The sequence below is a fragment of the Silurus meridionalis genome, chromosome 14, assembly GCF_014805685.1.
Source record: "Silurus meridionalis isolate SWU-2019-XX chromosome 14, ASM1480568v1, whole genome shotgun sequence".
NCBI lineage: Eukaryota > Metazoa > Chordata > Actinopteri > Siluriformes > Siluridae > Silurus > Silurus meridionalis.
In genome coordinates, this window is record NC_060897.1 from 1,486,266 (window position 1) to 1,514,167 (window position 27,902).

The following is a 27,902-nucleotide window of genomic DNA, read 5'->3' on the forward strand; positions in this document are numbered from 1 at the left end:
TAAACCTCCAGCAGAATTAAGTTCTATAAATAAAATCATGTGCGGGACTCGGTTGAGACCAAGTGCTGGTCTGATAAAAGCAAAATGCAACATCTCGATCTTGTCCAGAGTGCTACACTGGGGAAAAACTACACTTTGAGAACATGATGCGCTGTTATGGTAGCGATGGTGATGAAGCATGGTGGTGGAAGTGTCGTGTTGAGGTTCGCTCAGCCTTGTCCTCATCCCTGTAAATGAACTGATCACGTTGATAGAGCAGAGCAGTTGAGGGTTACAGGTCCAGCAGCTTGGAGGTGCTGGGGTTAGAACTTATAACCTGGACTTGCTTTGATGGCAAATCGGTATTTGTGGTGCTGTCAGTTCTAAAACACGGTCTGGGTTCTTCCAGGAACCTCGTCTGTTTGTGGAGTTCACAGAAACTTGCATGGGTGGTTTAGTTCGTCTTTATTTGTGAATCATTTCTCAGCCTGTGACTCTTCAGTATGATTGGTTATGGTGCAAGAAATCCCACGTATGTTCGTTTCGGTTCCACGTCGTAACCCTGCGAATCCTACGAAAGTTCGAGAGAGGTGCCAAAACTTTTGCACGGCTGCTTCTTGAAACTCATCCGGTCTGTTTTTTTTTTCTTCGGTTAAGGGACATGAGAGGTGTAATGCATACACCTTCCACACACACACACACACACACACACACACACATTAGCAACACCCCCCACCCCCTTCATTTTTTTGCTTGAGGGAATAAGAGAGTGGTGTTTGTGTGAGAGAAGCAGATTGAACCTTCGCTCTCAGAACCTCTCAGAACATGTCCATCAGTGGAAACAGAGTCACGGGTGAGATGAAGAAAACAGGTACGAGACTCTCTCTCTCTCTCTCTCTCTCTCTCTCTCTCTCTCTCTCTCTCACACACACACACACACACACACACACATGTTTATTATCATGTGCTCTCTTCATCCTCCTCTTCCTTGACACGGCTTCAGGAATCACAGTAAAGAACACGCAGGATTTCATAACATTTATTTTTATAAACTTCATCGATAATCACGAATAATCACTAATAATATGTTTAAATAAAGAAAAATTATTTGAAAAAAAAATATACAAAAAATAAAAAATATATTTTAGGAAAATTTCCATTCGAGACTCGATTCACTCAGAATCATCACTGAGGAACGGGTGTACTTTAAACCAAGTGTGTGTGTGTGTGTGTGTGTGTGTGTGTGTGTGTGTGTGTGTGTGTGTGTGTGTAAAAAATTGAGCCGGTGTGACCGCAGAAGAATTTTTAGAAAATCTGAAACATTTTCACAGAAATAATTAACAGCATGAATTATTATTATTATTATTATTATTATTATTATTATTATTATTATTATTAGCATTTTCTTCTTTATGATCTTTATATTCTTCTCATTTTTATATATTTTTCTTACGTTATATAAATATTATTACCATTATTATAATTATTATTATTATTATTTATTATATGTAAAAGTGAACAAATCAAAATAACTTTTCTCTTATTCAACAATGAAATGTTCTGCTTTCTCTCATCACTATGAGTCGTTCCTGTAAAAATACATAAACTATTTAATTAAAATAAAATTAAGAAATAAACACTTAATTCAATAAAAAATTTAAATAATTCATTTAAACTGATAACACTTATTTTTTTATTAATTGATTAATTAGCTTTTTATTATTATTTTTATTATTTATGAATTTATTATTCTGGATTCAATTCTAATCAAATTCTGTAAATAATTAGTTGAATTATTATTTTCTCTGTGTGAAATTGTGATCTGATGAACTTCAGTTTCTTAAGTTGGTACAAAAAATACATAAATAATTTAGTTTTAGAGAAGACTTTTTTTAATGACTGACTGCAGCTAAAGGTTAATTTAATTCATGTTATTTAAATAAAAGAAAAAAGGAAAAAAGTGAATAATAATTAATAATAATAATAATAATAAGAAGAAGAAGAAGAAGAAGAACTGTGTAAACAAAAAAATACTGTGCTCATTTTTCAGTTCAGTGTTGGACAGTGAGGAGGCTCACAAACACACTGAACACCACAATTATAATTATTATTCTTATTTTTCTTCTTCTTCTTCCTCTAATTATTATTATTATTATTATTATTACTATTCTTATTATTATTACTATTATTGTTATCAATAACAATAATAGTAGTAATAATAATAATTATTATTATAATTATAATTCATTCTTTCTTTTTAATCTTTTTCTGAAGAGTATTTATTAATTTGTTTAACATAATAATAATAATATCAATAATAATAACGTACAATAATTATTATTGTTATTGTTATGTTAAAAAAATAAGTAAACACTGAAAGAGCTACACAGTCCTGTTGTGTACTTTTATACATGATTTTTCCTCACACAGGCTGTATTGTGTTTTATTATTATTATTATTAGTAGTAGTAGTAGTATTTATAGTATTTACAGAGAGATGTTTGGACCTTCACCACTCTGTAAAAGATTGTGTCTATAAATTGCGGAACAACTTCAAAATAATGTTCCTCAACATCAAACTGCAAAACAGTTGAATTTTTACATTTGCAGAACATCTGGAAAGGCTCCATTAATGCTAAACGCTATATTCAGGTTTAAGAGCAACAAATGCCCTCATCCAGAAAACGTCTTTTTTCAGTGAAGATCTTGCAGTTATTACAACAGCATGGTTTTGTAGTAGAAGACTTTTGGGTTGTTGAACTGCAATCTACACATTTCACCATTCCAAAACATCTGGCGCATCATTAAATGAGAAAAATGACAAAAAAGACCAGGGACTGTTGAGTAGGTAGAATCTTCTATGAGATACAAACTTGACAACATTCCTCTCCTGAAACTTCTGCAACTGGTCTCCTCAGTCACCAGACATATATAGACTGTAGTTAAAAGAAGAGGGAATGCTGCTCAGTGGGAAACATGGCTCTGTGCCAATTCTTTAGACGTGTTGAAGCAAATTCTTCCATTTCTTCATATACATTTCCTCAGTTTCAACATTTGATATGTTTTCTATGTTGTTGTTGTTGTTATTATTGTTTCCAGTATGTGTGAACTGATTGATGGAGTGAGAGATGTATACTAACGATCATAAACGTGTTATTAGTGTTGATTTTATGACAGCTTTAACGCGGAGCTCGTTCAGGCGAGGCTTCGGTTTCATGGCTCTCGTGTTCTCGCGCAGTTCTGCATCTGCCAGCCGTGCACATCATATTTCATCCTGCCAACACGTTCCTGTCATCGACCGTCCTCCCTCCATCTGTCTTTCTCTCTCTCTCTCGTACTCCTCATGCTCTTCGGGTTTCAAATCTCTACCCTCCATGTATGGCCTTCTCGGCTTCTCTCCAGCCGAGTCCCTCGTCCTTCAGTGAAAACTCCACGTTCTTTCAAATTCGAAGGGAGGTCATGAGTGAGTCATGTTGCTCGGGCAATGATCTTGTTTGTGCATCTGTGCCCTCGCTTTTTTTTCAACCCGTGTCACATGAACGTCCATCAGAGAGCCGCCTCTCAGCGTGCGGCCCCCGCAGAGAGCCTTATAGGAGATCATCTAGGTCATCGAGCATCCATCGTGCTGTTGCTTCCATCCATCTGACTCTGGGTTTAAACCTGATCCTGGAGGAGGAGCCAGGCTGAACAGGAGCTCGGGGGCCAAAACTAACAGATCAGCTTGAGCTTGTGGAGAAACGTTCGAGCTCTTTGGTGTGAGGTCTTGTGACTGAGGGCTAAATTGAGTCATACGTTTAACTAATAGACTTGTAATCACTGCGAATGTGCACCTCCATCGCCGAGACCCATTCAATTCACATCTAGATGCATTGCTAATGATATGATGCATTAAAGATACATATGAAGCAGCTGCTGATATGATAAACACCCCCCATTACGATGCAGTGTGATCCGATTTCATTCGTTTCAACACAATGCGATTCAATGGAAAAAAATGCAATGTTACACAATTCAATATGGTACAGATCACCAGACAGCAGATCATCAATTTACTTAAGTGCCTTCTGACTTTTAACGCACGACCCTTAAATAAACCCGGATGTTTTTTCCTGTTGTGTCTGCAGGAAGTTACAGCTCTACCTCTGCCATGTTAATCTGTATTTTATGTGACTCTCGGGACACGCCTCAGACTCCGTAGTGTTGTGATACGCCGTATTTACGTAGCTGAGAGAACGCGCTCGAGAAACTGTTTAGCGACAAGAAATCGATCTACATATCAAATGTTGCTCACAAATTATTGGTCACTTTCTAAATAATAAACGTTTAGCGCTAATACTGATAATTATATAGAAATGAAAAAATGTTACTAATGCAAATATGTTAAAATGATGTGTCGTGATACAAATGCCTCGTATGCGATGCACACTTTTTTTTTTTTACTTTAATGAAGCAAATCGCTGAATCTTATCATCCCTAATAAATAGTAAAACTTCCTCAACTTCCTCATGAATCTTGAAATTGTACATTTCCCAGCACCTACACAGTCCTAACACTAGCATGCTTTGCTAACAAACGAGCCAGAATGAAAATATCCCGCTAAGTCGTGTTAGCTAATTGAGCTTAGCTTTGCTAGTCAACCTACCCAGGAATAAGCAAAGAACCAGGCTAATCAAGTCAATGCTAGCAAACTAGCTAAACTTTCCTCAGCCCTGACTGCAAGGAATGAAACGAGACACCTAACAAACGAGACTTCTCGATTGTTCACGTCTCCACGTAGTAACTGTGGTGATTTTCCGCATGAAATTTTCCCACAAGATTCATTTATTTCCTTTCCCCACATCATTAATCTTTTTTTGCACGTGATCGTGTTTTGTTCCCATGATGTGGACAGGGGGGACGTTCTGTCAGTGTCCTCAGACGAACTCCACGTCCACGTCCTCCGTCCTCTTCACCTCTCTCCGTCCTTCTCTCGCCATGGTGACGAAAGAATCCTCTCAGCATCCACTATTTGTAGCTGGACTAATGGACGCTCGGATGGCTGAGCGCTGGCGTCTGTGTAAATTTACGTCTGATTACAGATCAGGTTCCTAATCATCCACGACGTCCGTGCAGTGTCTGATTTCCGGAGACGTGATCCTCACATTTATGTCCCTTGTAGCCTTTCAGTGATCATGATTAATGAGAGCATATGTTTCGATATCCTGTGTGTGTGTGTGTGTGTGTGTGTGTGTGTGTGTGTTTGATAGGATTGCTTCTACTTCGCTAGCGATATTGAAGCCTTGAGGATCGGACGAAATCCAATCCCTGTCCGATATTTTTTTTTAGTTGAAGCGTGTCAAATCAATCCAAGATTTCGATCATTTTTATCCGTGACAGGAAAGAAAAAGTCATAAAAGGAGTAATAAAAATAAAAGTTATCTAAACATTATTAATATAATAATATAATTATTATTATTATAATATCTTTTTTTTATTTTAGTTATTAAGAAATATATATTGGTAATAATAATCAATATCATGTTATTTGCATTCTTTTACACATTTAATAGCAATATAAATCGTTATAATAATATTACATCATATCAAATATACTGTTATATAATAATGTCATATTTTCAAATATAATATATAATAAATTATAATAATATTATTTTATCTCATTTATTTATTTATTTATAATAAAATAATAATATTATATTATAATATAATATTTATAATATAATATTTATAATATATATATATATATATATATATATATATATATATATATATATATATATATATATAATATACTGTTTTATATTATGTTATAATTATTGTTATATTATATTATATAATATTTGAAATCATTAGGCTTTATATTTATTTGTATTATATTTATATATTATTATTTTATGGTATTTTATTTTGTTATTTTTTAACATTAATAAGAATAAAGAAACTACTGAAACGTGTCTCTTTGATGTTTTTTCTGTCTGTTGTAGGAAAAAAAGGATCGAAAGCTGAAGCTCGAGCAGGTAACGACGTGGTGTGTGTGTGTGTGTGTGTGTGTGTGTGTGTGTGTGTGTGTGTGCTAAGCCACTCACTGGATTCTGGATTCCGATAGGGTCAGAATGTGTCTATTCATTTCCACATCGTTTCTTTATTAACGATTAAAGGTGTGAAAGTGTGAACGATTAAAGTGCTGAAGTTTCCTTCAAGTAGCAGATGTTAACATGTCTGGAAAGAGTCTCCAGGGTCAGTGGTGGGAAAAAAGAATCCAAAGACTAACACTTTTGCGTTTCTTGGAATAATCAGTATTTTATTACACACACTCTCGAAAGATAAAAGCTTTATGATGTATTTAATTTGTTCTCAAATCCGTCCTGTTTTTGAATGACGGTTCAAAGGAAACGACAAAAAAATTCTGAAGGTGTAAAGACAAACATCTCCTCTTGACCATTTCCACTTTACTTTATTTCCATCAGTAACGAAACAGATATTATGCCAGACTTTCCCAAATGTCTAATAACATAGATCAGATTTATTTAAATACATGTGATCAGATTTAAATACATGTGAATAAAATGTGCAGATTAAGACAACAATAAGTCTATAAATAAATCTCTGTTGGGAGAAAAAATCGTACGATAGCATTTTTTATATACAAGAAGTGCTGATTTTAGTTCTGCTGAAGGAGGTAGATGTTCAGACTTCCTCCACAAAAATGCGAGTGACTCAGCTGTTCCACCACTTTATTACCAGAACAGAGAAGAGTCTGAAAGCGTGTCTTCTTTGTACCCTGAGAGATGGTGGGACCAGTGAGAGATAAGTGAGGATGCAATGCCGGTGGAGATAAGAGCTTAAATGTATAAGAAGTTCTGGCCCGTTTATGGGAAGCCAGTGAAGGGACTGCAGCATTGAGGTGTTGTGGGAGAACCTGGGGCTTGAATATGCTGATATAAACTGCCTTGATAAATAAACAAAATGAATGCATATCATTAAAACATGGATATATATATATTGTTTGTTTTCTTGTATTCATCACAGAGGAAGCACCACCATATGACGCTTGTGTTCCTGAACCCACAACCCGAGAGGAACTGATTAAACGTATGTCAGATTTGTATTTTTCACATTTTTATACATTACAGTGATAAAGATATACAGGCCCCAACTTACAAAACTGTACAACTTACACCACGACTGTGGTGAAGAAAAAAGTCCCTGAGATGACAGAAGGAAGAAACGTTGAGAGGAAACAGACTCAAGAGGGAACCTCATCCTCATCTGGGTGGCACTGAATGTCCATTTATTACAGATAAACAATGTTGAGGGGCAGTGATGGAGATCAGATGCGAACTGTAGACCTGAGTCAGTGTAGCAGACTGTTATTATTAACTACAGTCCAAATCCATCCTCAAAGAAAGAGAGAGAGAGAGAGAGAGAGAGAGAGAGAGAAGAGGGGTGACAGGAAGAGTAGGATAAAGATTATTAAGTCTCCATGTTGTTGTCTGAAAGTTAAGGACACTCTGCAGTTGGGGACTCCAGCAAGACTATACCATAGGAATTACAAGGAAGAACCAGAAGGTAACACAGACGTGAGATGGGGGACACTGTGCAACTAGCAGACGGTCGGTTTAGCCTGTCTATCTGTTCCCTGGCCTTGGCTCTGGACAGTCACTGGTTAACTAGTGCCTTTTGAGACTATGACCAATACTACAAGAAAAGAGAGCAGCAATTCCCCGAGTGGGATGGATACCGTCCCGTCCTAACAGGCTGAACAGCCTTGCCCTCAAAATTGCTCCAATTATCTATAAAGCCCACATTGCTTTTGGAGCATCACTCGGACATCCAGCGGTTCAGTGACCATTACCTGCTGTAAGCTACATCGCCACGGATGGGGCCAGAGCATGTTACTGCATCGGACATTGCCTTCACTAATTTGACTGTCGAAGGCGTATATCGTTAGCTCCATTTGTAAAAAACTATCTTAGAGAACATGTCCTTTCCCTAAAATCAAAGCTGACCTGCTATGTCCGGCACCCTGGCTCCCGGTATACAGCTGACTGGTGCTGCTGGTACTCCAAAAGGTCTAGCTAATTTCACGTGCCTCGTAATAGAGTCTCTTATAACCAGAGCTCTTTCAGGTTTTTCAGCAGGTGCTTCACTGAGGAGAGCAAACCTGTTGGACACTTGAAGCTGATCTGTAGTCCAGTAGACATTATTTAAAAGTAAGAAGTGCTGCTGATTTGAGATCAACTTGCTGAACGTTTTTCCGTCCCTGTGTGTTCTGTCAGACTGGATCCCTCTCTCTTTGGACGACAGAACAGCTCAGAAACTACTCTGGATCTCAGAGGGTGGGGCTAAAGTGTCCAGGATGTCCGAGCAGCCGTGTCCTGTACTGGACCGACCCGAAAGATACGAGAATGCTCCTCAGGTCCTCATGGTTTCAACTTTATTTCTTCCTTTCTTTAAAAATTATACTCTATCCATGTTCCAAAATGAACGTATGTGTAATTCTAATGATCACATTTACACTGATCAGGTAGAACATTATAACATTATGAGTGGTGAAGTGAAGAACACTCATGATCTCTTCATCATGGCACCTGTTAGTGGGTGGATTTATTTATTAGGCAGAAACTGAACATTATGTCCTCAAAGCAAAATTAAGATATTCCTGAAATTCTGGACGTTCAGTCCTGTTTCTAACAAAACAGATATTATGGCAGACTTTCCCAAAATATCTAATATTATATTTACACACAGCTGGTAAAATAAGTATTAAACATGTCATAATGTTTCTCGTAAATATATTTCTAAAGGTGCTATTGACATGAATTTTACCAGATGTTGGTAATGAAATATGCAGTCCACAAAGAAATCAAACCGTAGATGTGCATAAATGTTAAACACACAAAAAACGTTAAGAACGTGAGGTGAAAAAAAGGCAGGAAAGCCACGACACCAGCTGAAATCAGTCAGTAATTAGAAAGCAGTCCTGCCCCGTGTCAGTGCACATTCATATCAGCTGCTTCAGTCCCAACTAATGGCCTGTATGAAAGTGTTCCATCACACAAGAAAAAGCTTCACCACCTTATTGTTGGACAAACATACTGATGGCATTGGTTACAGAAGGTTTTCTAAACTTCTAAATGTTCCATTGAGCACTGCTGGGGCCAGAAGTGGAAAGAACATTTCACCATAAGGCAACCATGACCAGGTGCTCCTCACAAGATTTCTGACAGAGGAGTAAAAGATCAGAAGACCTGCCCAAGAGCCAATGTCCACTTCTGGAGAGTTTCAGAAAGACCTGAAATTAGTAGGTACAATCGTTTCAAGGAAAACAATAAGTAACGCACTGAACCTCCATGTCCTGTGTGCACGTTCACCACGCAAGACTCTGCTGAAGAACATGTTGAAGCGCGTCTAAAGTTTGCTGCACGACATTTGGACAAGCCTTTTCAATACTGGGAGAATAAAGTCTGGTCAAATGAGACCAAAATCAAAATCTTTGGATGCCATAATACACAACATGTTTGGAGGACAAATGGCACTGCTCATCACCCCAGAAACACCAGACCAACAGAGAAGTTTGGATGTGGAAGGTGGAGCTGCTAGAATGGTTCAGCCAATCGCCTGCCTTGAAACCCAATAAAAATCTATGGAAAGAACTAAAGATCAGAGTTCATAGAAGAGGCCACGGAACCCTCAAGATTTGACGAGTGTTTGTGTAGAAGAATGGGCCAAAATCACACCCGAGCAATGTGTGTACCAGTTTCTCCATACAGGAGACGTCTTAAAGCCGTAATTACCAACAAAGGCTTCTGTACAAAGTATTAAATACATCGTGTTCCATACTCCCCCTAGTGTCAGTTCACATTATTACACATATGGACATGTCTGGTTTGATTTCTGTGGATTGTTTTGGTTCTTACCAACATCTGGTAAAGATTTCATGTCAGTAGCACCTTTAGAAAAATATATTTACTGGAAAAAATGGTGACATGTTCAATATTTATTTTACCTGCTGTATATCAGTGTGTGTGTGTGTGTGTGTGTGTGTGTGTGTGTGTGTGAGAACGAGAAATTAGTTGATTCGAAAAAAATTTCCAAAACAAATTTTAGAATTCGATTTTAATAGTGTTTTCTTTCTTTTTTTCTATCTGCAAATGTGCACATTTCCCATAAACACATTTGTTTATTTTTGTAAGTTGAAAGGTCAGTCTGAAAACGGCTCAGCAATTTTAACCATTTTAACTTCATCTTTAAAGATATGTAATTTATTACCTAAACACACACACACACACACACACACACACACACACACACACACACATGTTCTGAGCTAGACAGGTTCTGGATTTTTTTTTTTTTTTCTGAAAATGAATTATGGAAATGGAACAAAACAGAAGGATAACAGAATGAAAGTTGTGTGTGTGTGTGTGTGTGTGTGTTAGGGGTCGATGATGAAAGTTGGTAAACAGGAGGATGTATGTAGTAAATGGTACTGTAGGGGTTTTGTGTTGGTAAGTCATGTAGAAGAGGAGCTTGCAGGCTCTAGAGGTCGTTGTAGTAATGAAAGATAATGATGGAGAATTGAGGAGCACCCGCTTGTAGATGATCGTTCTCCGCCCCTCATTGTGTTCCAGGTGCTGTGTAAGGAGGGTCTCCGCGGTCGCCGTGGTTACTGGGAGGTGGAGTATGAGGGTTGGGTGGTGGTGGGAGTGGTGTACACCAGCAGCGGGAGGAAGGCTAAAGACGGCGAGTGCGGCCTGGGCGAGAACGACTCGTCGTGGGCCTTGGGCTGGGGCGGGTCTCATTACCAAGCCTGGCACGATGGAGAGAGTGTGGAGGTCTCCGGTAACCGTAGCAACACTATCGGGATCTACGTGGACCACCCAGCCGGCGTGGTCGCCTTCTACCTGGTGGACGGAGAGCCGAGAGAGGCCCGGCTTCTACACCGCTACAAAACCTGCTTCACAGACGAGCTCCTTCCCGGGTTCTGGGTGGGGCTGAAATCCCAGTGTTGGATTCTGAGGAAAGACTAGCGGCGGTCCAGGTCCTTCAGGCAACAGCGACCGAAACGCCACGGCATGAAGGAACGGTTCCTCCTCACATCCTCCTCCCGCATGTAGAAACATTTGTATTATAAACAAAATAAAGTGATGTTCCTACTAAAGCTCCGCCCCTTTCTGATTTCTGCAATTTGATTGGTCCTGGAAGTGTCACCAAGTCCTCACACCATCAGTTACATTAAACAATATACCTCTGCGTTTCTATAGCGACGGCTCGTTCATGGAGGCCGCGATACGGCGAACATGAATTATAAATCAATTCAATTGAACGAGCCGTTACTACGGAAACCGCAATATACTAACGGTGAACAGCTGCAGCACGTCCTAGAAAATGCTTTCGCTTTCGACCAATCAGAATCAACGACACGCCCACACCATAAACAATAAAGTTGAAAGAGAACAACAATGGATCGTTTTTTTATTCTAAACATTTGTTTAAACACTGAGCACATGATGTGAATGAATAATTAACACCGTCATCGTCACTCACACCACCAGATGGCGCAATGCAAAAAAAAAAAAAAAACACCTCAGAAGAATGGGAGCGTAGTGTTTCGATCTGTAAAGAACATAGTGTTTCTCGTTCACAGTCACAAAACCCTTCAGCGTCAGTGTGTAAATTTGCATCGTGCAGAATCGGCACGAGGATTCGGTCACGTGACCAAAAGCAACACGTGGACACAGGACGAAGTGCTGACACCTGAAATCTAGTTTAGCGACAGAACCGCTAATAACAAAGCGAGCAAACATCGCAAACGAAAATAGATTCGAATAAAAAGCTAGACTTTTCAGTCTTTTTTTCTCCTCCCGTCCTTTTGACGTCGACGAGAGACGCTTGTCCACACAATTCCCCAGACCAGAAACGTCGTCATCGTTCACGTGCAGATCGGAAAAATATTAACCGCCGAATCCGATCCGAATTACAAGAACATCTGCAATATGGTAGGGAAAAGAAGAAAAAAAGAGCGAGAGAAAAGGTTTTGATATGTATTATTTGTGGAGGGGAACTAAAATGAAAGCCCCTCATACCGTGTATGAATATGAAGTGGGACAATGCTGGAAAATGATTGGACGATATGAGCATGATGTCAAAGGATTAAAAAACGGAGTTAATAAACCACTGTGTAAAAGGATATAACGGTGATTAGGTTCCGTAAATATCCACAGCGTATCATGTATCAGATCTCCGAGCTTTTCATCCTGAACGTGGATTTTAACGTTTAAAAAAAAAAAAAAAAAAACCTTGTGAACTTTTTTTTTCCTATTGAAACTTTCCTTTTCATCTTGGATCCTCTCTAAACACACACACACGCTCAGCTTCATTTAGTCACAGCTTCAGAAAAAGGCAAACACTGATCTCAGAAATGACTCGATTACGGATCTGTAAGATCTCAAAACTTGGGTTTTCCTCCTGCCTCGTAAAAAAAAAAAAAAAAAAAAAAAAAGTTGGGCTTTTCGTATTTACATCCCAGTTTGTTTTCTCTCACACACGTCACGTCTCTCAGAATACCGTTTCTCTCTCTCACACACACGCACACACACACGCCTATCACACACACACACACACACGTCCATCATCAGTGCTTGAGAGAGAAGTCGCCCGTGTTGAGTCGAGGCCGAGGCAGAGCTCCGAACATCTCCGTCCCATCGGTGGCTGCTGGAGCCAGAAGAGCTTTCATGCTGGCAGCAATGTGATCCAGATCTGCACAGCCCACCTGCAACACACACACACACACACACACACACACACACACACACACACACACACACACACACACACAATAAAGAAACAAGCCTTCGCCTATGTTCTCTGACTTTTTATTCAAATCTGAAGAAAGTAATTCATATAACCGTTTAATCAAACCAGCTCATTTGAATAGTAAGCCACGCCCACCCAATTAGTACAGTTTAGAATTAATGATAGTATGGAACCTGGACACTGGATAATGCAAAAAAAAATATTAAATGACATATCAAAATTTGTCGAATTCCTGTTTACGCATAAAAATAACGTGAGCTCACCCGCTCTCCGCTGTGGGAGTCGCCCTGTGCTGATCGGTTGTTCCTGTAGCCCCACACAGGCACGGAGACGGGCAGCGAGCGAGCCAAGGCCGTGGGATGAGACGAGCGAGACAGAAGCGAGGGACCCATGGCCAGACCTCGTGGAGGAGGAGGAGCTTCTTCGCTCAGAGAACCTAAACACACACACACACACACAAATCACCATCATCCTAATCAGGTCTCAGTCTGACCCCTAGTGGCCACGTTAGCATTACAATAAGCTCTGAGCTGGAAAGCAGAACATTTAAGAGGGTTTAATACAACAATCCTCAGGAGAGCACGTGATCTTCAGAGTCCAGGTGAACACAACGACATGACAAGATCTGTGAGGGGTTAAACTCTCACCGTCTGTGCTTTCCTCTTCAGCGTCCGACTCGAAAAACGGCTCACAGTCGTGAGACAGAGAATCTTCATCCATGGAGAACACGCCTGAGAGAACAACAGAGTGAGAGACAGACAATGGAGACAGTTATGAAGAGTGATTGATGCACCAAAAAAAGCCCAGGTGTATACACACACACACACACACACACACACACACACACACACACACACACACACACACACACACACACACCTGTCGACTCATTGAGGTTCCGTCTGCGTCCATCCATGTCGTCCTCCTCTCCGTCCTCCTCCTCTTCCTCCTCCAGGTCCACGATGCCTGCCCTCTCCCTTGCTCTCTCCACCTCCTCCAATGCCGCTCTGTCTCTCTCTCTCCCTCCGTTCCCCTGCTGGACAGAGGGGAGGACGCTGACCGGCGCAGGACTGTAGATGGACGGGTAGCTCTGAGAGTAAAGTCTCAGTCCTGGACTCAATGAACCAGAACCTCCATCTCCCACTGAGGTCTGAGAGAAGAGTGGAAAAATTTATATTCTGTATTTCCTTATATGTAGAGATCAGTCATGACACCAGGCTTAAATCAAATATAAATATTTCATTAAAATTATCTGAAAATTAAAGGATTAATTATTAGAAAAATTATTTTGGAAATGGATCAATTAGGACAAAACTATAACACATGAAATACATTAAAAAATATATAATAATAATAATAATAATAATAATAATATATATATATATATATATAATTATTTTTAAGACAAAAAATATATATATAAATAATAAAAAAATAATTAAAATGCTGGAATAAATATAACAAAACGAAAATGATTTTTTTAAATTACGTGATTCAATAAAACTGATCAAAATCAAATAAACAAAAAATGCATAAATAAAATATATTAAAAAAATTTTGATTTTTTTCTTATTGAGAAACAGTTTTTTTTTTACATTTAACTTATTTAATAGTAATATAAATGTGTAATATTTTTATTTGTTTTTTTTATCTGAAAGGACAGAAAGTCACTAACCGGCCTGTCTGAGGGAATGTCCACGCCCAGTTTAGCCCCGCCCTCTCCGGCAGCGAGGCGGGTGTGTCTCTGTGTGGTCAGCACCGTGGTGGAATGGAGAACGGCGATGTCGTCCAGGTACCGGCGTGACGCCTCGGCGAGCGCCCCCTGCCCCCACACGTGATAGGTGTAATCCCACTTCCTGCCCCCTGCCGTCACGGCTCCGCCCCCTTCTCTCTTTTTCGCGCCGTCTCCCTCGACGCCGGATGGAAGGAACTTCCTGCAGGCGGTCAGGATGGCCAGGTCGCAGCCTGACTTCTGGCTGTACGCCTCGGCGGCTGCGAGCAGAGTCTGCCAGCTCTCCTGGTGGTTATCTGGGATGTCCAGCTCGGAGGTTTTGGAGACAGAGGCCATGACGGAGTGTCAGATATTTCGCCAAGTGCTCGTATAGCATCAAAATGGGCTCGGAGGTGATCTGGGTGTAGTGTGTTGTCTTTAGTGTGTGTATATGGTGTAGTGTCTCGGTGAAGGTCCTCTCGCTGATGATGCCGCTGCCTGGAAAGAAAACAAGACAAGAGCATGTGAGCACCGGTGTTCAGATAATAAACGTCTCCCTGGGACAGTCTGGTGTCCCCTCATGCTTCAAACAGTCCACTATAGTCCCTGTCCCAAGAAACCCCCGCCCGTCTGCCTCGACGTCTACCACTTCGTAGTGATGAAGTGCTTTGAAGGACTGGTCAGAGACTTCATCACTGCTTCACTACCGGACCCTCTACAGTATACGGCTCTACTGAGGACGCCGTTACACATCATCTCCACACAACCATCAACATATTTTTCTCTCCGTTTCAGCCTTCAGTCCACACCGAGATGCCGTTCTCCGTCAGGCGTAATGCAGCTAAACGTGGATCAATGTGAAAACAAGGCAACGACCTTTTTTAAATAAACATCGGGCAGAAACAACGCTGGTCCAAGTGTCTTACTTCTCGCTCGTAAGCAGTGCACGGGGGACGTGAACGTTTGCAGACGTTTCAACTTTTGGGAAGCGACTGGAAACAAATGTGTGAACGATTTTACAAATTGTTAATTTTATACTTTAAAAAACAAATTAACCCTACAGACGTTCCTACTGCGAGACGTCCAGACGGGCTTAGACGTCCAGACGAGTTGGACGTCCAGACGGGCTTAGACATCCAGACGAGTTGGACGTCCAGACGGGCTTAGACGTCCAGACAGGCTTAGACGTCCAGTGCATCTGATCCTATTGAGGATCATCGCAGACTTTCCAATCTTCATCTCCAACTATTCTCGTCTACACCTTTTGGTCACGTGGTACCAACATGGGGCGACCATTGTAAACTCTAGCCAGCAGGTAGAGCTTCAGGACCTGATCATTTGCTCTGCTGCATGAAAATTCACATATAAAACACCATGCCATGGTCAGGATGATGGACATGTGCACACTTGATGGATGTGATCACCGAGAGAACTTCATGGTGCACGTTAGATGCGCGTTCCTGTAGATAAAACTAGTTCGACAGTGTGTTTGTGTGCAGTTCTTCGACGCACACCTTCTCCTGGGCTTTGCACGAAACTTACAACTCGCACGAGGATCCTTCAGGACGTTTGCAAGAAATGGGAGAAGTTCACTAGAAGTGCACCAACGTGTGCGTGCGCGTGTGTTATGAAGTCTTATAACGAGCGTGTTCACTGTCACGTGCAACACACGCCACTCCGAGATTCTTTATCAGCCCTACTGCGTCGACTACAGCAAAAAGCCACGAGCCCTAATAAATAAACAAATAAATAAACAAACAAACAAACACGCTAGCTAGTGTTTTCTCTCGGTGCTATGCTAGCTAGAGCGCCGCCCCCTGTCGCTTTTTCTGTTCTATAAATATATCCGTATCAAACGCTTCACTTACACACTCGTAATTCTTCCAAGTTTGCTTTCTTTGCAATCCTATTTTATTTATTTCTTTTAAATATATACTGTTTTCTTCTTTTTCTTCTTTGCTCTTTGGTCTCGCTCTGTCTGCCTCTGACTCTCCGAGACTAGACGCGCATGCGCGCAGCTGTTTACGGCGGAGGAGAGAGGGGGACGTGCGCGCACACGCGACAAAGAGAGAGAAGGCGCGTGCACGAAGAAAGAGAGAAAAAAACATATTCCTAATTGTATTTTTTTTTTAGAGGTATTACATACTTATGTGAAATGTACACTTACTTCCAGAAGGAAAAAATTAATACATTAAAAACAATTATTTACATAAATGTCAATGCTTTACATTACATGTTTTCATTTTTTTTTTTTTTTCAAAGAGGTTTACATACAATTTGAAGTCATTAATAAAATGGGAAAAGTTTGCTCTACATTGAGCCCACTTTTTTCTTATGAATATGGAATTTCCCTAATAAAATAAACAAATGTATAATATATTGTTCTTTACAATTCAAATGTTTATATTCTGTATAAAACAGCACATCAAATATACATATTTATATCCCACACTCCATTTTTTCTATTAATATATAATTATGTATATCCTTCCAAAATTATCTTGAGTAAATACAATGGAAAAAAAAGATGCAAAATAGTTTATTATTCTTGACCACAGAATTCACAGATATATGAAATATTCAGCTTAAATCTTTAGCAGCTTTTGCTTAGCAGAATAAACATTATGGAGTATTTCATAAGACACTTCCTTAATTTTGTTATTTATACAAAACTTGTTTGGCAGTTTCCATACTTTAACGCAAGAAATATACCCAAATAAAGAAGACAAAAAATATTCCTGATAATCTAAACATGAAAAATAGTTTTTTAGAAATATCATCACACTCTTTGGAATTGCATCAATAACAGCAAATTCTCTTGGTTTAATTGCTAAATGAAATTTTGTAAGAAATTCAGTATATGACAACAAGTAAGCATGAGAATTAAATAACTGTCTTACTAAAATAATACTTTAATTGAACCAGGCATGATATTTGTTTTTAATAAATATATCTTTGTTATTCCATATGAAATAGTTGTGGGGTGAAAAATTGTGCTTATACACCAATTTCCATGCACACATTCCTAATTTCCTAATACGGAGAGTTCGTCGATGACGTCATCATTGTGCACCCGCCCCTTAGGAGGGAGCGCCTGGAGTGAACACGGAGAGGATTGGGATCAGACCTGACCGTGTGGCACGTTAAGAAAAAAAAAATATATCGAAAAAATCGATAATTAATAGAAAAAAAATTGGATTAGAAATTAATATTCGCAAAAGAAAACAAAATTAAATTAAATTATATTTGTTTCAGGAATTTGACCAAAAGATATGAACAATAAATACGTAAAAAAATGTTCAACAATAATAAATAATAATTCTTTTTCTTCTACATCTGCCTCTTTCAAAACCAACTACCTGCATGTCCTCCTTCACCACATCCATAAACCTCCTCCTTGGTCTTCCTCTTTTCCTCCTTCCTAGTGTCTCCATCCTCAGCATTCTTCTACTGATATACCCCATGTCCCTCCTCTGCACATGTCCAAACCATCTCAATCTCAGCTCCCTCACCTTGTCTCCAAAACGTCCTACATGTGCTGTCCCTCTAATAAACTAATTTCTAATCTCCCCTAAATCTCTTTCTCATTCACACACATGTACTCTGTCTTACTCCTACTGACTTTCATTCTATCCAACGTGTACCTCCACCTCTCCAGGCTCTTCTCCACCTGCTCGCTACTCTCACCACAAATCACAATATCATCCATAAACATCATAGTCCAGAGAGACTCCTGTCTGACCTCGTCCTTCAACCTGTCTATCACCACTGCAAACAGGAAAGGGCTCAGAGCCGACCCTTGATGCAGTCTAACCTCGTCGTTCCTTCTGCACGCTTCACTGCCGTCACACTGTCCTCATACATGTCCTGCACCACCCTCACATACTTCTCTGACACACCAGACTTCTAGACGAATAAATATTATAAAGAAAGAAGGAAATATGCTAAAAGTTAAGTGATTTAATCAAATGGCCAAACAAGTAAACAAAAGCAAAATAAATGAAATAAATTTCAAACATAAACATAATGAGGGGTGAGCCAAATATCAGCAAATAAATAAAATCATTGGATTATTTCTTGCTTGTAGATTGTTTTTGAATGTAAAATATTGAATATTAATGTGCGTATAATTATTCATTAATTCATAAATGACTAATGAAAATTATGAAATGTGATATTTTTGACTTTTGGTTATGGGATGTTGAGTTTAGAGTGTAGATCGTGGTATCAGGCTGCACCATAACAACACTGGAAGAAGTGATAATATATTATATTTATATTTATATACATTTAGTTTGATTACAATAATAAAATACGAGTCTCTAAAGTTAAAATGGCGGCACGGGGTGTGTGTGTGGGGGGAGAGGCTGTGACGTCAAGGCCACGCAGCCGCCACGTGACACGGCACGTCATGTGACGTGGGGGTGTGGCCTGGCGGACAGGGCCGAAGGTGCGTCGCTTGTTTTGGTGTCTCACAAGTCACGCGACTCCGCTGGAGGATGGACACCAAGACCGAGAGCAGCAAGGTAACAACATCTCACAAGATCTCCAGCGGCTCCCAGGAGCATTGCGGGGTTATGGAGAGAGTCAGAGGGAGAGATTTATTTTAGAGAATGTTTTCTATCTGGAGTGAATACATGTAGCTGAGCTGCCAGAGTTCCGCTGTCAAACCGGAAGTGCGTGTAATAAACAAGGTGTAGGTTTGAGTTTGGGATTTTTATATTTATATTATATTATATATATAATTATAATGATTATTATAAAAGGTGTGTGATTATAGATTGAAGTGTGTCTGGATAAACGTGTCTCATGGGTCATTCTAATTAAATCTATTACACATTATTATTATTATTATTATTATTATTATTATTATTATTATTGTTATTATTATTATTGTTATTATATCTCCTATTGATTTCTAACAATAATCCAGCAGAGAGCTGAAGTTTTTATCATCATCTACTTTTATTGTTTAGTGACTCACAGATCAGCTTACAGGAACCCACATACCCATCAGAAGACTTTCTCACTTCTTCATTTCAACACCTGCTTTTTTTGAAAATTAGTAGTTACGTGGTGTGTGTGTGTGTGTGTGTGTGTGTGTGTGTGTGTGTGTGTGTGTGTGTGTCCTGATGCCTGAGAGTGTGAGCTGCATCTCGTCTCGGACTCAAACTGACCTTTTGTTTTGTCCCACAGCTGATTTTTGAGAAGGAAGGAGTTTATCTCCACACAAACGCCAAGAGGAGTAACGAGGAGACCTCCATCCCTGGATTCATCTGCGTCGTCGAGCGGGTGAGAAACACACACACACACACACACACACACACACACACACACACTTGTTTTCATCTTCTGTTCCTTTGTTTGTTCTTTCTTTCTTTCTTTCTTTCTTTCTTTCTTTCTTTCTTTCTATTTTTATTTAATATTTTGTTTGAATAATTATTATCAGAATTTATAATTGTATTTATTTGTTTGTTTGTTTATATATATATATATATATATATTCTTCTTTTTTTTTTGCTTATTTGTTTTCTTCGATTTTTGAACTTTCATTTTTCCCCTTGTTTTTTTCCTCTACTTTTTTTTATCGCTTTCCAAATTCTGTCTTCCTTTCTTTTTTCCTTTCTTTCTTCCATTAAATAATGGTTGTGTGATGTAAGATTGGACAGTTTTAAAATTATGATTTTATTCTGTTTTAATACCAGTAAATGTAGTTAAAAATCAAGCTGTGTGTGTGTGTGTGTGTGTGTGTGTGTGTGTGTGTGTGTGTGTGTGAGCAGGATGGAGAGCCGTTGTTGGAGTGGAGACCTGCTCGGGATGAAGGGAAAAATGCACCAGCCGTCTTTTATGCCAAAAAGGTGTGAAACTCTGAACCTCAGTGTTAGAAAATGAAGAAGTATAATATTAATGACTGTGTAGAGACTGTGAGAATGAGATGAGCACCATGTTTTATTATTTCATTTATTAAGTAAGATTATGCTTCAGAAACACCAGGTTCAAATTAACTAATTATTTTAACATTTATTTTAAAAAGAAGCAACTAATAAATCAGTTTGCTACAGTTTCTTTCAAAACAACCATCTGCAATCAACAATCTGACTTTTCAACTGACTCTTCATTTGACTCCCTATTTGACTCTTCATCCTTCTAACACCCCTTTTGACTCTTCATCCGACTCCCCATCCAACTCCCCATCCGACTCCCTATTTTACTCTTCATCCTTCTAACACCCCTTTTGAGACCCCACCTGACTCCCCGTCTGTCTCCCCGTCTGTCTCCCCGTCTGTCTCCCCGTCTGTCTCCCCGTGTGACTCCCCGTCTGTCTCCCCGTGTGACTCCCCGTGTGACTTCCTGATAGACTACCTGACCGTATCATTTTCTCTCTGTGACAGGACGGTGAGGGAGGAGAGGAGGAGCCGAATTTCGACCCTGGGTACGAGCCGGACTGGGCCGTCATCAGCACTGTGAAGCAGAGCAGAGGGACGGAGCAGATCCCTGTTAGAGAGACGGGTATATACACTGCATACACACTGTATACACACACACACACACACACACACGCACACTGTATACACACACACACACACTGCCTGCATACACGCACACTGTATACACACACGCACTGCCTGCACACACGCACTGCCTGCACACACGCACTGCCTGCATACACACACACTGCCTGCATACACACACTGCCTGCATACACACACTGCATGCATACACACACTGTACACACACACTACATACACAAATTCAGCAGTGCTGTTCTCATAAATTATAATACATTGTGAGTATAATGAACGTGTGTGTGTGTGTGTGTGTGTGTGTGTGTAGGCCATTGGGGTTCGTTCTCCCTGCCCCTGTCGGAGCTGTACTCTCTGCGTCGTGCTCGTTTCTCTCTGGGGAGGAACTTTGTGGTGTTGACGAGTCGAGGAGGCGACCCTCTGCCCCCGCTGCACTTCCACAGGGGTGGAACACGGGAACTGCTCCGGGCCATGCAGAAATACATCCGTCTCGCACCGTGAGCCGTCTCTGTCTGTCTATCGTCTCGTTATACCTTTGTTTCTCTCTCCGTCTCTTATTTGACTTTTTCTGTACCTCTTTATCGCTTTCTTTTTCTCTATCTTTTTCTCTATCTTTTTCTCTCTCTTTCTCTCAGGTCCCCGGTGGACGGTCGATTGTTTCTGGCGTACCCTCATGACTCAGACGCTCTCTCACACTCGTTTGATGAGCTGCAGATGTTTGATGACACCAGCTCAGATCTCGTATCTGTACGTTTATTACACACACACACACACACACACACTACAGTTCAAAGGTACAGACTACATACATGCATACTACCTACACACACACTACATACATACATACATTCAGACTTCATGCACACTATGTAAGTGGACACTACATACAGTCGTGCTCAAAATTATTTACACCCCTTGGACAAATCAATACTTTTGAGTTTTTTTCATTTATTAAAAACTACTTTGGGAAAACTTCTATTGTATTTGATAAATATTAGTTGCTATGCACAAACCCACACGTGTGTTAGCTACATTTCATTTGTACACCAACTGAGGTGGCCAGAGATTTTTTTTTGAGCCTGTTCAAAATGAATCATACCCTATTCCCAATCTCAGAAAAAAAATTCCCTCTTTTGTGAAAGTGCACATGGTTTCAAACTCCAGTGACTATAATCAATTTCATCAATTGAGGTCTAATCAATTAAAGCCTAATTATGTTAAATGGTAACACCTGCTCTGTGAAGTATAATTAAGGGCGCAAAGCTCAAATTATTTTCAGTCACTGTCACCATGGGCAGGAAGAAAGAACTCGGTTATGATCTTTGTACGCGTGTTGTTAATGCCCATAGTGGAGATAAAGGCTACAAGGCCATTTCAAAAGAACTGAATGTTCCTGTATTATTGTAGATCTTCCACAACAACCTCTGTATCACCACCAAAGCTCTTATAGACACCCTCAACCATATGGGGAGATAATATCAAGATCCACTGTTTCTACATCGAGGTGGTCTCCATGGACATCGACCTAGAAAGACACCACTCCTGACCCAGAGACACCGGAATGCGCACCCTGCCTTTGCGAGGGGTCTCCTAGATAGAGATCCAAACTTCTGGTCATCCATCTTATCAGATGAGACAAAACTCTTTGGACATATGGATGTTTGGCGTAAGAAAGGAGAAGCCTTCAATCCTAAGAATACCATTCCAATGGTCAAGCACGGTAACCTTTTTAAGATGGATAATATCATGAAAAAGGAGGACTATATGAAGAAACCTGGTGGCATCAGCACACAAGCTCCATCTGCCAGAGAATTGGACCCACCAGCAGGATAACGACCCGAAGCATACGGCGCGAGTGGTCAAGCAATGGTTCAAGCACAACAACATTAACGTCCTGGAGTTTGGTCTGTCTCCAACAGACTTTTGCGAAGGAAGTGTGGGAACGTTCCACAGCAGAAATTGACTACAAACTACATATATTACCAGTGGCGGGCCGTGCATTTGGTACCAATATTTGTCTAATAACATGACACATGACGGAAAAATGCTGACGCTATTCTGGTCCAGCGAGTTGCCCTGTGAGGAGAATCTGAAATCTGATTGGTTAGAGAAACAGAGCTGTTTCTTATAGAGACGATGGTAAAAAGTCCAGCAGTACTGATTCTGAAGGCTCTGAGCAGATTAGATTGACATGGCAGCACATAGAGGCTGAAATCTGATTGGACAAAAGATCTAACATCCACATACACGTACTGGAAGCAGTGCAGCCGAGAGAAACGCTACGACATGAAGAGAAGAAACTGATGGGAATAAATTATAATTTCATGGAGCAAATATTAGAGTTTAAGTTGTAAATGTTGGTCAGTGCTTCTGATTTTAGGTTTAGGCAGCAGAGAAGGATTTGCTGGTCCTGATCACACGCCACTGATTAATACACACTACTTACATTCACACTACATACATACATACTACATACAAACATACTACATACATACATACATACATACATACATACATACTACATACATACATACATACTACATACATACTACATACACACTCACTACACAAAATTCAGCACTGCAGTGGTATAGATAAATAATATGCATTGTGAGTTTATTATACACTTGTGAGGGTGTGTGTGTGTGTGTGTGTGTGTGTGTGTGTGTGTGTGTGTGTGTGTGTGTGTGTGTGTGTGTATTCTCCCTGCCCCTGTCAGAGCTGTACTCTGTGTTTCTTGCTCTCGTACAGAGGTTTATCCAGGACCCCTATGCCACCACGTTCGGTGGCTTCTCCAAGGTGACCAACTTCTTCAAAGGAGCTCTGAAACCCCCGGAATCTCCTCTGCATGCTCAGGGAAACCCGCACACTCCTCGCTTATCCGACGACGAGCCCGGGTTCGAGCTCATAACCTGCGTATGTCAGCATTTACATTCATCACACGCTCAGGATCTTATGGGAGGGGCTAAAACCTTATCTTTTAAATCATAACCTTGGTCATGTGACTTTTTTTTTATGCTAGGAAACTCGTAAAACATCTAACCCTAGAATGCAGGCTCCACCCCCTTTTATAATCGTAGTTACAATGTACTGATTAGTCAGATTTGTCATGTTTTTGTTTTATTATTTAAGTGATGTCACTTCCTTTGTGAGCAGCAAGGGGCGGAGCTTGGACCCCGGCCGAGTGTGAGCAGAGGGGGGCCCCTGGATAGCTGGGGGCCGTTTCTGGACTCGGAGGGGCGCGTGACAAATCCACAAAAAGTCAAGGAGTTGGTGTTCAGAGGGGTGCGTCCACATTCCACATGTTTCTACACATTTGTATTCCTTCATGAAGCCTGTCTTATGAATATCCTCTCGCTGTGTCTTTCTTGCGTCATCTCTCTCGCTGTTAAGTGCATTTTCTTCTGTAAACTCGTCACGCCGGCCGTCTCCTCCTCGTTAGTGTTACAGAGGGAAAACATAAGCTGTAAAACAGGAAAGTCAAATTCAGTTCTTAGAGATGACGAGGTTAGGCTTGACCTGTATGATGTGCATACACACACACACACACACACACACACTTTAATGTGTACTCTAATGACTCTCTGATGTACACTATAATATATTGTCATATATACCATAATAAACTTCTTGTAAGTGCTATAATAACCCCCTATTGTACACATCAATATCCCATAATATGTACTATAATAATCTGCTTACACAACATATTTAATATGGGTAATGACTCTCTTATACACTGTTATAACCCTTCTATATATGCTGTTATAACCCTTTTATTTATACTGTAATAATCATTTTATATATACTGTAATATCACTCTTATAAGCGTCTTATATATTAAAAGCTTATATACGCCGTTATAACCCCCGCTATGTACTGTAATAATCCACTTATATATATTATGTATATACTGTATATCCTGTTATAACCCTCATATATACTGTAATAACCCTCTTATATGTACTATACCTCCCTAATGTACTCTAATATACTTTAATATATGCTGTCATAACTCCCGAATGTTCACTCTAATAACCCCCTAATGTACACTGTAATAACCCTCCATTGTACACTGTAGTAACTTTCTAATGTACGCTGTAATAACCCTCTAATGTACGCTGTAATAACCCTCTAATGTATGCTGTAATAACCCCCTAATGTATGCTGTAATAACCCCCTAATGTACGCTGTAATAACCCCCTAATGTACACTGTAATTACCCTCCATTGTACACTGTAGTAACTTTCTAATGTATGCTGTAATAACCCTCTAATATGCGCTGTAATAACCCCTAATGTACACTGTAATAACCCTCCATTGTACACTGTAGTAACTTTCTAATGTACACTGTAATAACCCTCTAATGTACGCTGTAATAACCCTCTAATGTACGCTGTAATAACCCTCTAATGTATGCTGTAATAACCCCCTAATGTACGCTGTAATAACCCTCTAATGTATGCTGTAATAACCCCCTAATGTACACTGTAATTACCCTCAATTGTACACTGTAGTAACTTTCTAATGTACGCTGTAATAACCCCCTAATGTACGCTGTAATAACCCTCTAATGTACGCTGTAATAACCCCCTAATGTACGCTGTAATAACCCTCTAATGTACGCTGTAATAACCCTCTAATGTACGCTGTAATAACCCTCTAATGTACGCTGTAATAACCCTCTAATGTACGCTGTAATAACCCCCTAATGTACGCTGTAATAACCCTCTAATGTACGCTGTAATAACCCTCTAATGATGTAATGATGTCACTTATCATAAGTGTTAATATGCAGGTTATAAACTTTTGTGTTGTTTCTCTCAGGGAATCGTTCCCTCTTTTCGGAAGGAGGTCTGGAAGTTCCTTCTGGATTTTATCCCTGGAATAGCACATTCAAGGAGCGGGAGGATATCATTCGAAGCAAAACGTGAGTCGTAACCGTGTCATAACTCTGTCTTGTCCCTGTCATGACACTCACAAGCACATGTCTTACGTGTGATGTGACTCTGTCCTGCTGTAGAGACGAGTATTTCAGGATGAAGGTCCAGTGGAAGTCCATCAGTGAAGAGCAGGAGATGAGAAACTCCCTCCTCCGTGGTTACCGCAGCCTGATTGGTCAGTTCAGATCTTCGTTTCCTACTGGCTGAAAACCCATAGCGTGTTTTTTTTTCATGTTTTGACAAGGAAAAAAGTTTCTTTGATCTGATTTGATGGATTTCTTTGATGTGATCGGACAGAGCGTGACGTGAATCGGACAGACAGACAGAATCCGTTCTTCTCGGGGAATGACAACCCGGGCCTGACTCTGCTAAACGACGTTCTCATGACCTACTGCATGTATAACTTTGACTTGGGTGAGTGTGTGTTTTATACATTATTTGTATGCAATACACAACACGGCCACCGAGTGGCGCTGTTTCACTGCTTTAACACTGTATTGATGATTGTGTTTGATTTTGTTGCTCTGAGTTGGTTTTTTTTTTTTGGTCAAATCCCTCCCTTGATAATTATGATGGTGATGTTCTCCGTGTGCAGGGTACGTTCAGGGGATTAGTGACCTCCTGGCACCGCTGCTCTTCGTCACTCAGAATGAAGTCGAGTCTTTCTGGTGTTTGACGGGATTCATGGAGCTCGTGGTGCGTCGCCTTTACACACACATAATTACTCCTGGGATAATCTGGAGGTTTTTTTTTTTTTTTAAGCTGGTTGATTTACGTGTGTGTGTGTGTGTGTGTGTGTGTGTGTGTGTGTGTGTGTGTGTGTGTTACAGCATCAGAACTTTGAGGAATCTCAGGAGGCGATGAAACAGCAACTCTTCCAACTCAGCCTTCTGCTCCGATCGCTCGATCCTGAACTGTGTGATTACCTGGGTAACACACACACACACACACACACACACACACAAAACTACAAAAATAATTATTTGATCTCCTGCTGATTTTGTAAATTTTCCCCCTTATAAAGAAATGAACAGTGTAGAATTTGTGGGTGGGGTTTATTTGAACAGCATGCAGGAATGGGCTACAAGACCATCAGCAAGAAGCTTGGTGAGAAAGAGACCAGTGTTGGGGTGATAATGAAAACCCCAAGAACACCATCCCCACTGTTTCTCTGCTCAGGGTACAGAAAGACTTCACCACATAAACAAGGCTATGAACTGTAGAATCTTTGATGAGAACCTCCTGATTTTTTTACATTATGTCTCTTTCTGTTGAAATAAACCCCGCCCACAAATTCTACACTGTTCATTTCTTTATAAGGGGAAAATTTACAAAATCACTGACACACACACATACATACACACACACACACACACACACACACACACACCTATACACACACACACACACACACACACACCTATACACACAAACCTACAGACACACACACACCTATATACACAAACCTATACACACAAACCTTCACACAGACACACACACACCTATATACACACAAACCTTCACACAGACACACACACACAACTATATATACACAAACCTATACACACACAGACACACCTATATATAGACAAACCTACACACAACTCTATATAAACTTTCTTTTCGGCTTCTCCCTTTAGGGGTCGCCACAGCGGATCCTCCACACGTTTTGATTTGGCACATGTTTTACGCTGGATACACAAACCTATACACACACACACACAAACATGCACACACACCTATATATAGACAAAACTACACACACACACATACATACACACAACTAATATATATATATACACACACACACTACTATATACATACATACACACAACTAATATATATATATATACACACACACACACACACACACACACACACACACACACGCCCTTCAGCACAGAGAAAGACTTGTTGTTCTTCACAC

At 40.1% G+C, this 27,902-nt stretch overlaps 3 protein-coding genes across 3 annotated transcripts in view; 2 read left to right on the forward strand and 1 right to left on the reverse strand.

Annotated features, from left to right (window-relative positions):
• The first annotated feature begins 792 nt into the window (after positions 1–792).
• Positions 793–11,294, forward strand: zgc:195001 (uncharacterized protein LOC567531 homolog). The gene is made up of 5 exons (XM_046866860.1): positions 793–850; positions 5,963–5,995; positions 7,008–7,070; positions 8,258–8,397; positions 10,613–11,294. The coding sequence occupies exons 1-5, from the start codon at positions 805–807 to the stop codon at positions 11,009–11,011; spliced, it is 681 nt and encodes a 226-aa protein (XP_046722816.1). The 5' UTR covers positions 793–804; the 3' UTR covers positions 11,012–11,294.
• Positions 11,295–11,439: 145 nt separating this feature from the next.
• Positions 11,440–16,543, reverse strand: akt1s1 (AKT1 substrate 1 (proline-rich)). The gene is made up of 6 exons (XM_046866859.1): positions 16,377–16,543; positions 14,473–15,006; positions 13,677–13,947; positions 13,445–13,528; positions 13,061–13,233; positions 11,440–12,753 (listed from the first exon to the last, which is right to left on the reverse strand). The coding sequence occupies exons 2-6, from the start codon at positions 14,863–14,865 to the stop codon at positions 12,616–12,618; spliced, it is 1,059 nt and encodes a 352-aa protein (XP_046722815.1). The 5' UTR covers positions 14,866–15,006; positions 16,377–16,543; the 3' UTR covers positions 11,440–12,615.
• Positions 16,544–18,923: 2,380 nt separating this feature from the next.
• The window catches only part of tbc1d17 (TBC1 domain family, member 17), an 11,493-nt gene continuing 2,514 nt past the window's right edge, over positions 18,924–27,902 (forward strand). Inside the window, 14 exon segments of the mRNA XM_046865640.1 lie at positions 18,924–19,034; positions 19,705–19,800; positions 20,289–20,366; positions 20,901–21,018; positions 21,343–21,529; positions 21,668–21,779; positions 23,784–23,948; positions 24,189–24,317; positions 25,860–25,911; positions 25,914–25,962; positions 26,056–26,150; positions 26,273–26,389; positions 26,571–26,671; positions 26,806–26,905. Of these exon segments, the coding sequence (XP_046721596.1) occupies positions 19,008–19,034; positions 19,705–19,800; positions 20,289–20,366; positions 20,901–21,018; positions 21,343–21,529; positions 21,668–21,779; positions 23,784–23,948; positions 24,189–24,317; positions 25,860–25,911; positions 25,914–25,962; positions 26,056–26,150; positions 26,273–26,389; positions 26,571–26,671; positions 26,806–26,905 (1,426 nt within the window). The 5' untranslated portion in view covers positions 18,924–19,007.

Excerpts from the sequence above, each read along its gene's own strand:
- akt1s1 (XM_046866859.1), bottom strand. The coding sequence starts at position 14,865 with ATGGCCTCTGTCTCCAAAACCTCCGAGCTGGACATCCCAGATAACCAC. Across the intron at positions 13,529-13,676 it reads GAACCTCAATGAGTCGACAG|GCGTGTTCTCCATGGATGAA; the intron begins GTGTGTGTGTGT and ends TTGTTCTCTCAG. Across the intron at positions 12,754-13,060 it reads ACTCCCACAGCGGAGAGCGG|GTGGGCTGTGCAGATCTGGA; the intron begins GTGAGCTCACGT and ends TGTGTGTTGCAG.
- zgc:195001 (XM_046866860.1), top strand. The coding sequence starts at position 805 with ATGTCCATCAGTGGAAACAGAGTCACGGGTGAGATGAAGAAAACAG. Across the intron at positions 851-5,962 it reads GGGTGAGATGAAGAAAACAG|GAAAAAAAGGATCGAAAGCT; the intron begins GTACGAGACTCT and ends TGTCTGTTGTAG. Across the intron at positions 8,398-10,612 it reads GATACGAGAATGCTCCTCAG|GTGCTGTGTAAGGAGGGTCT; the intron begins GTCCTCATGGTT and ends ATTGTGTTCCAG.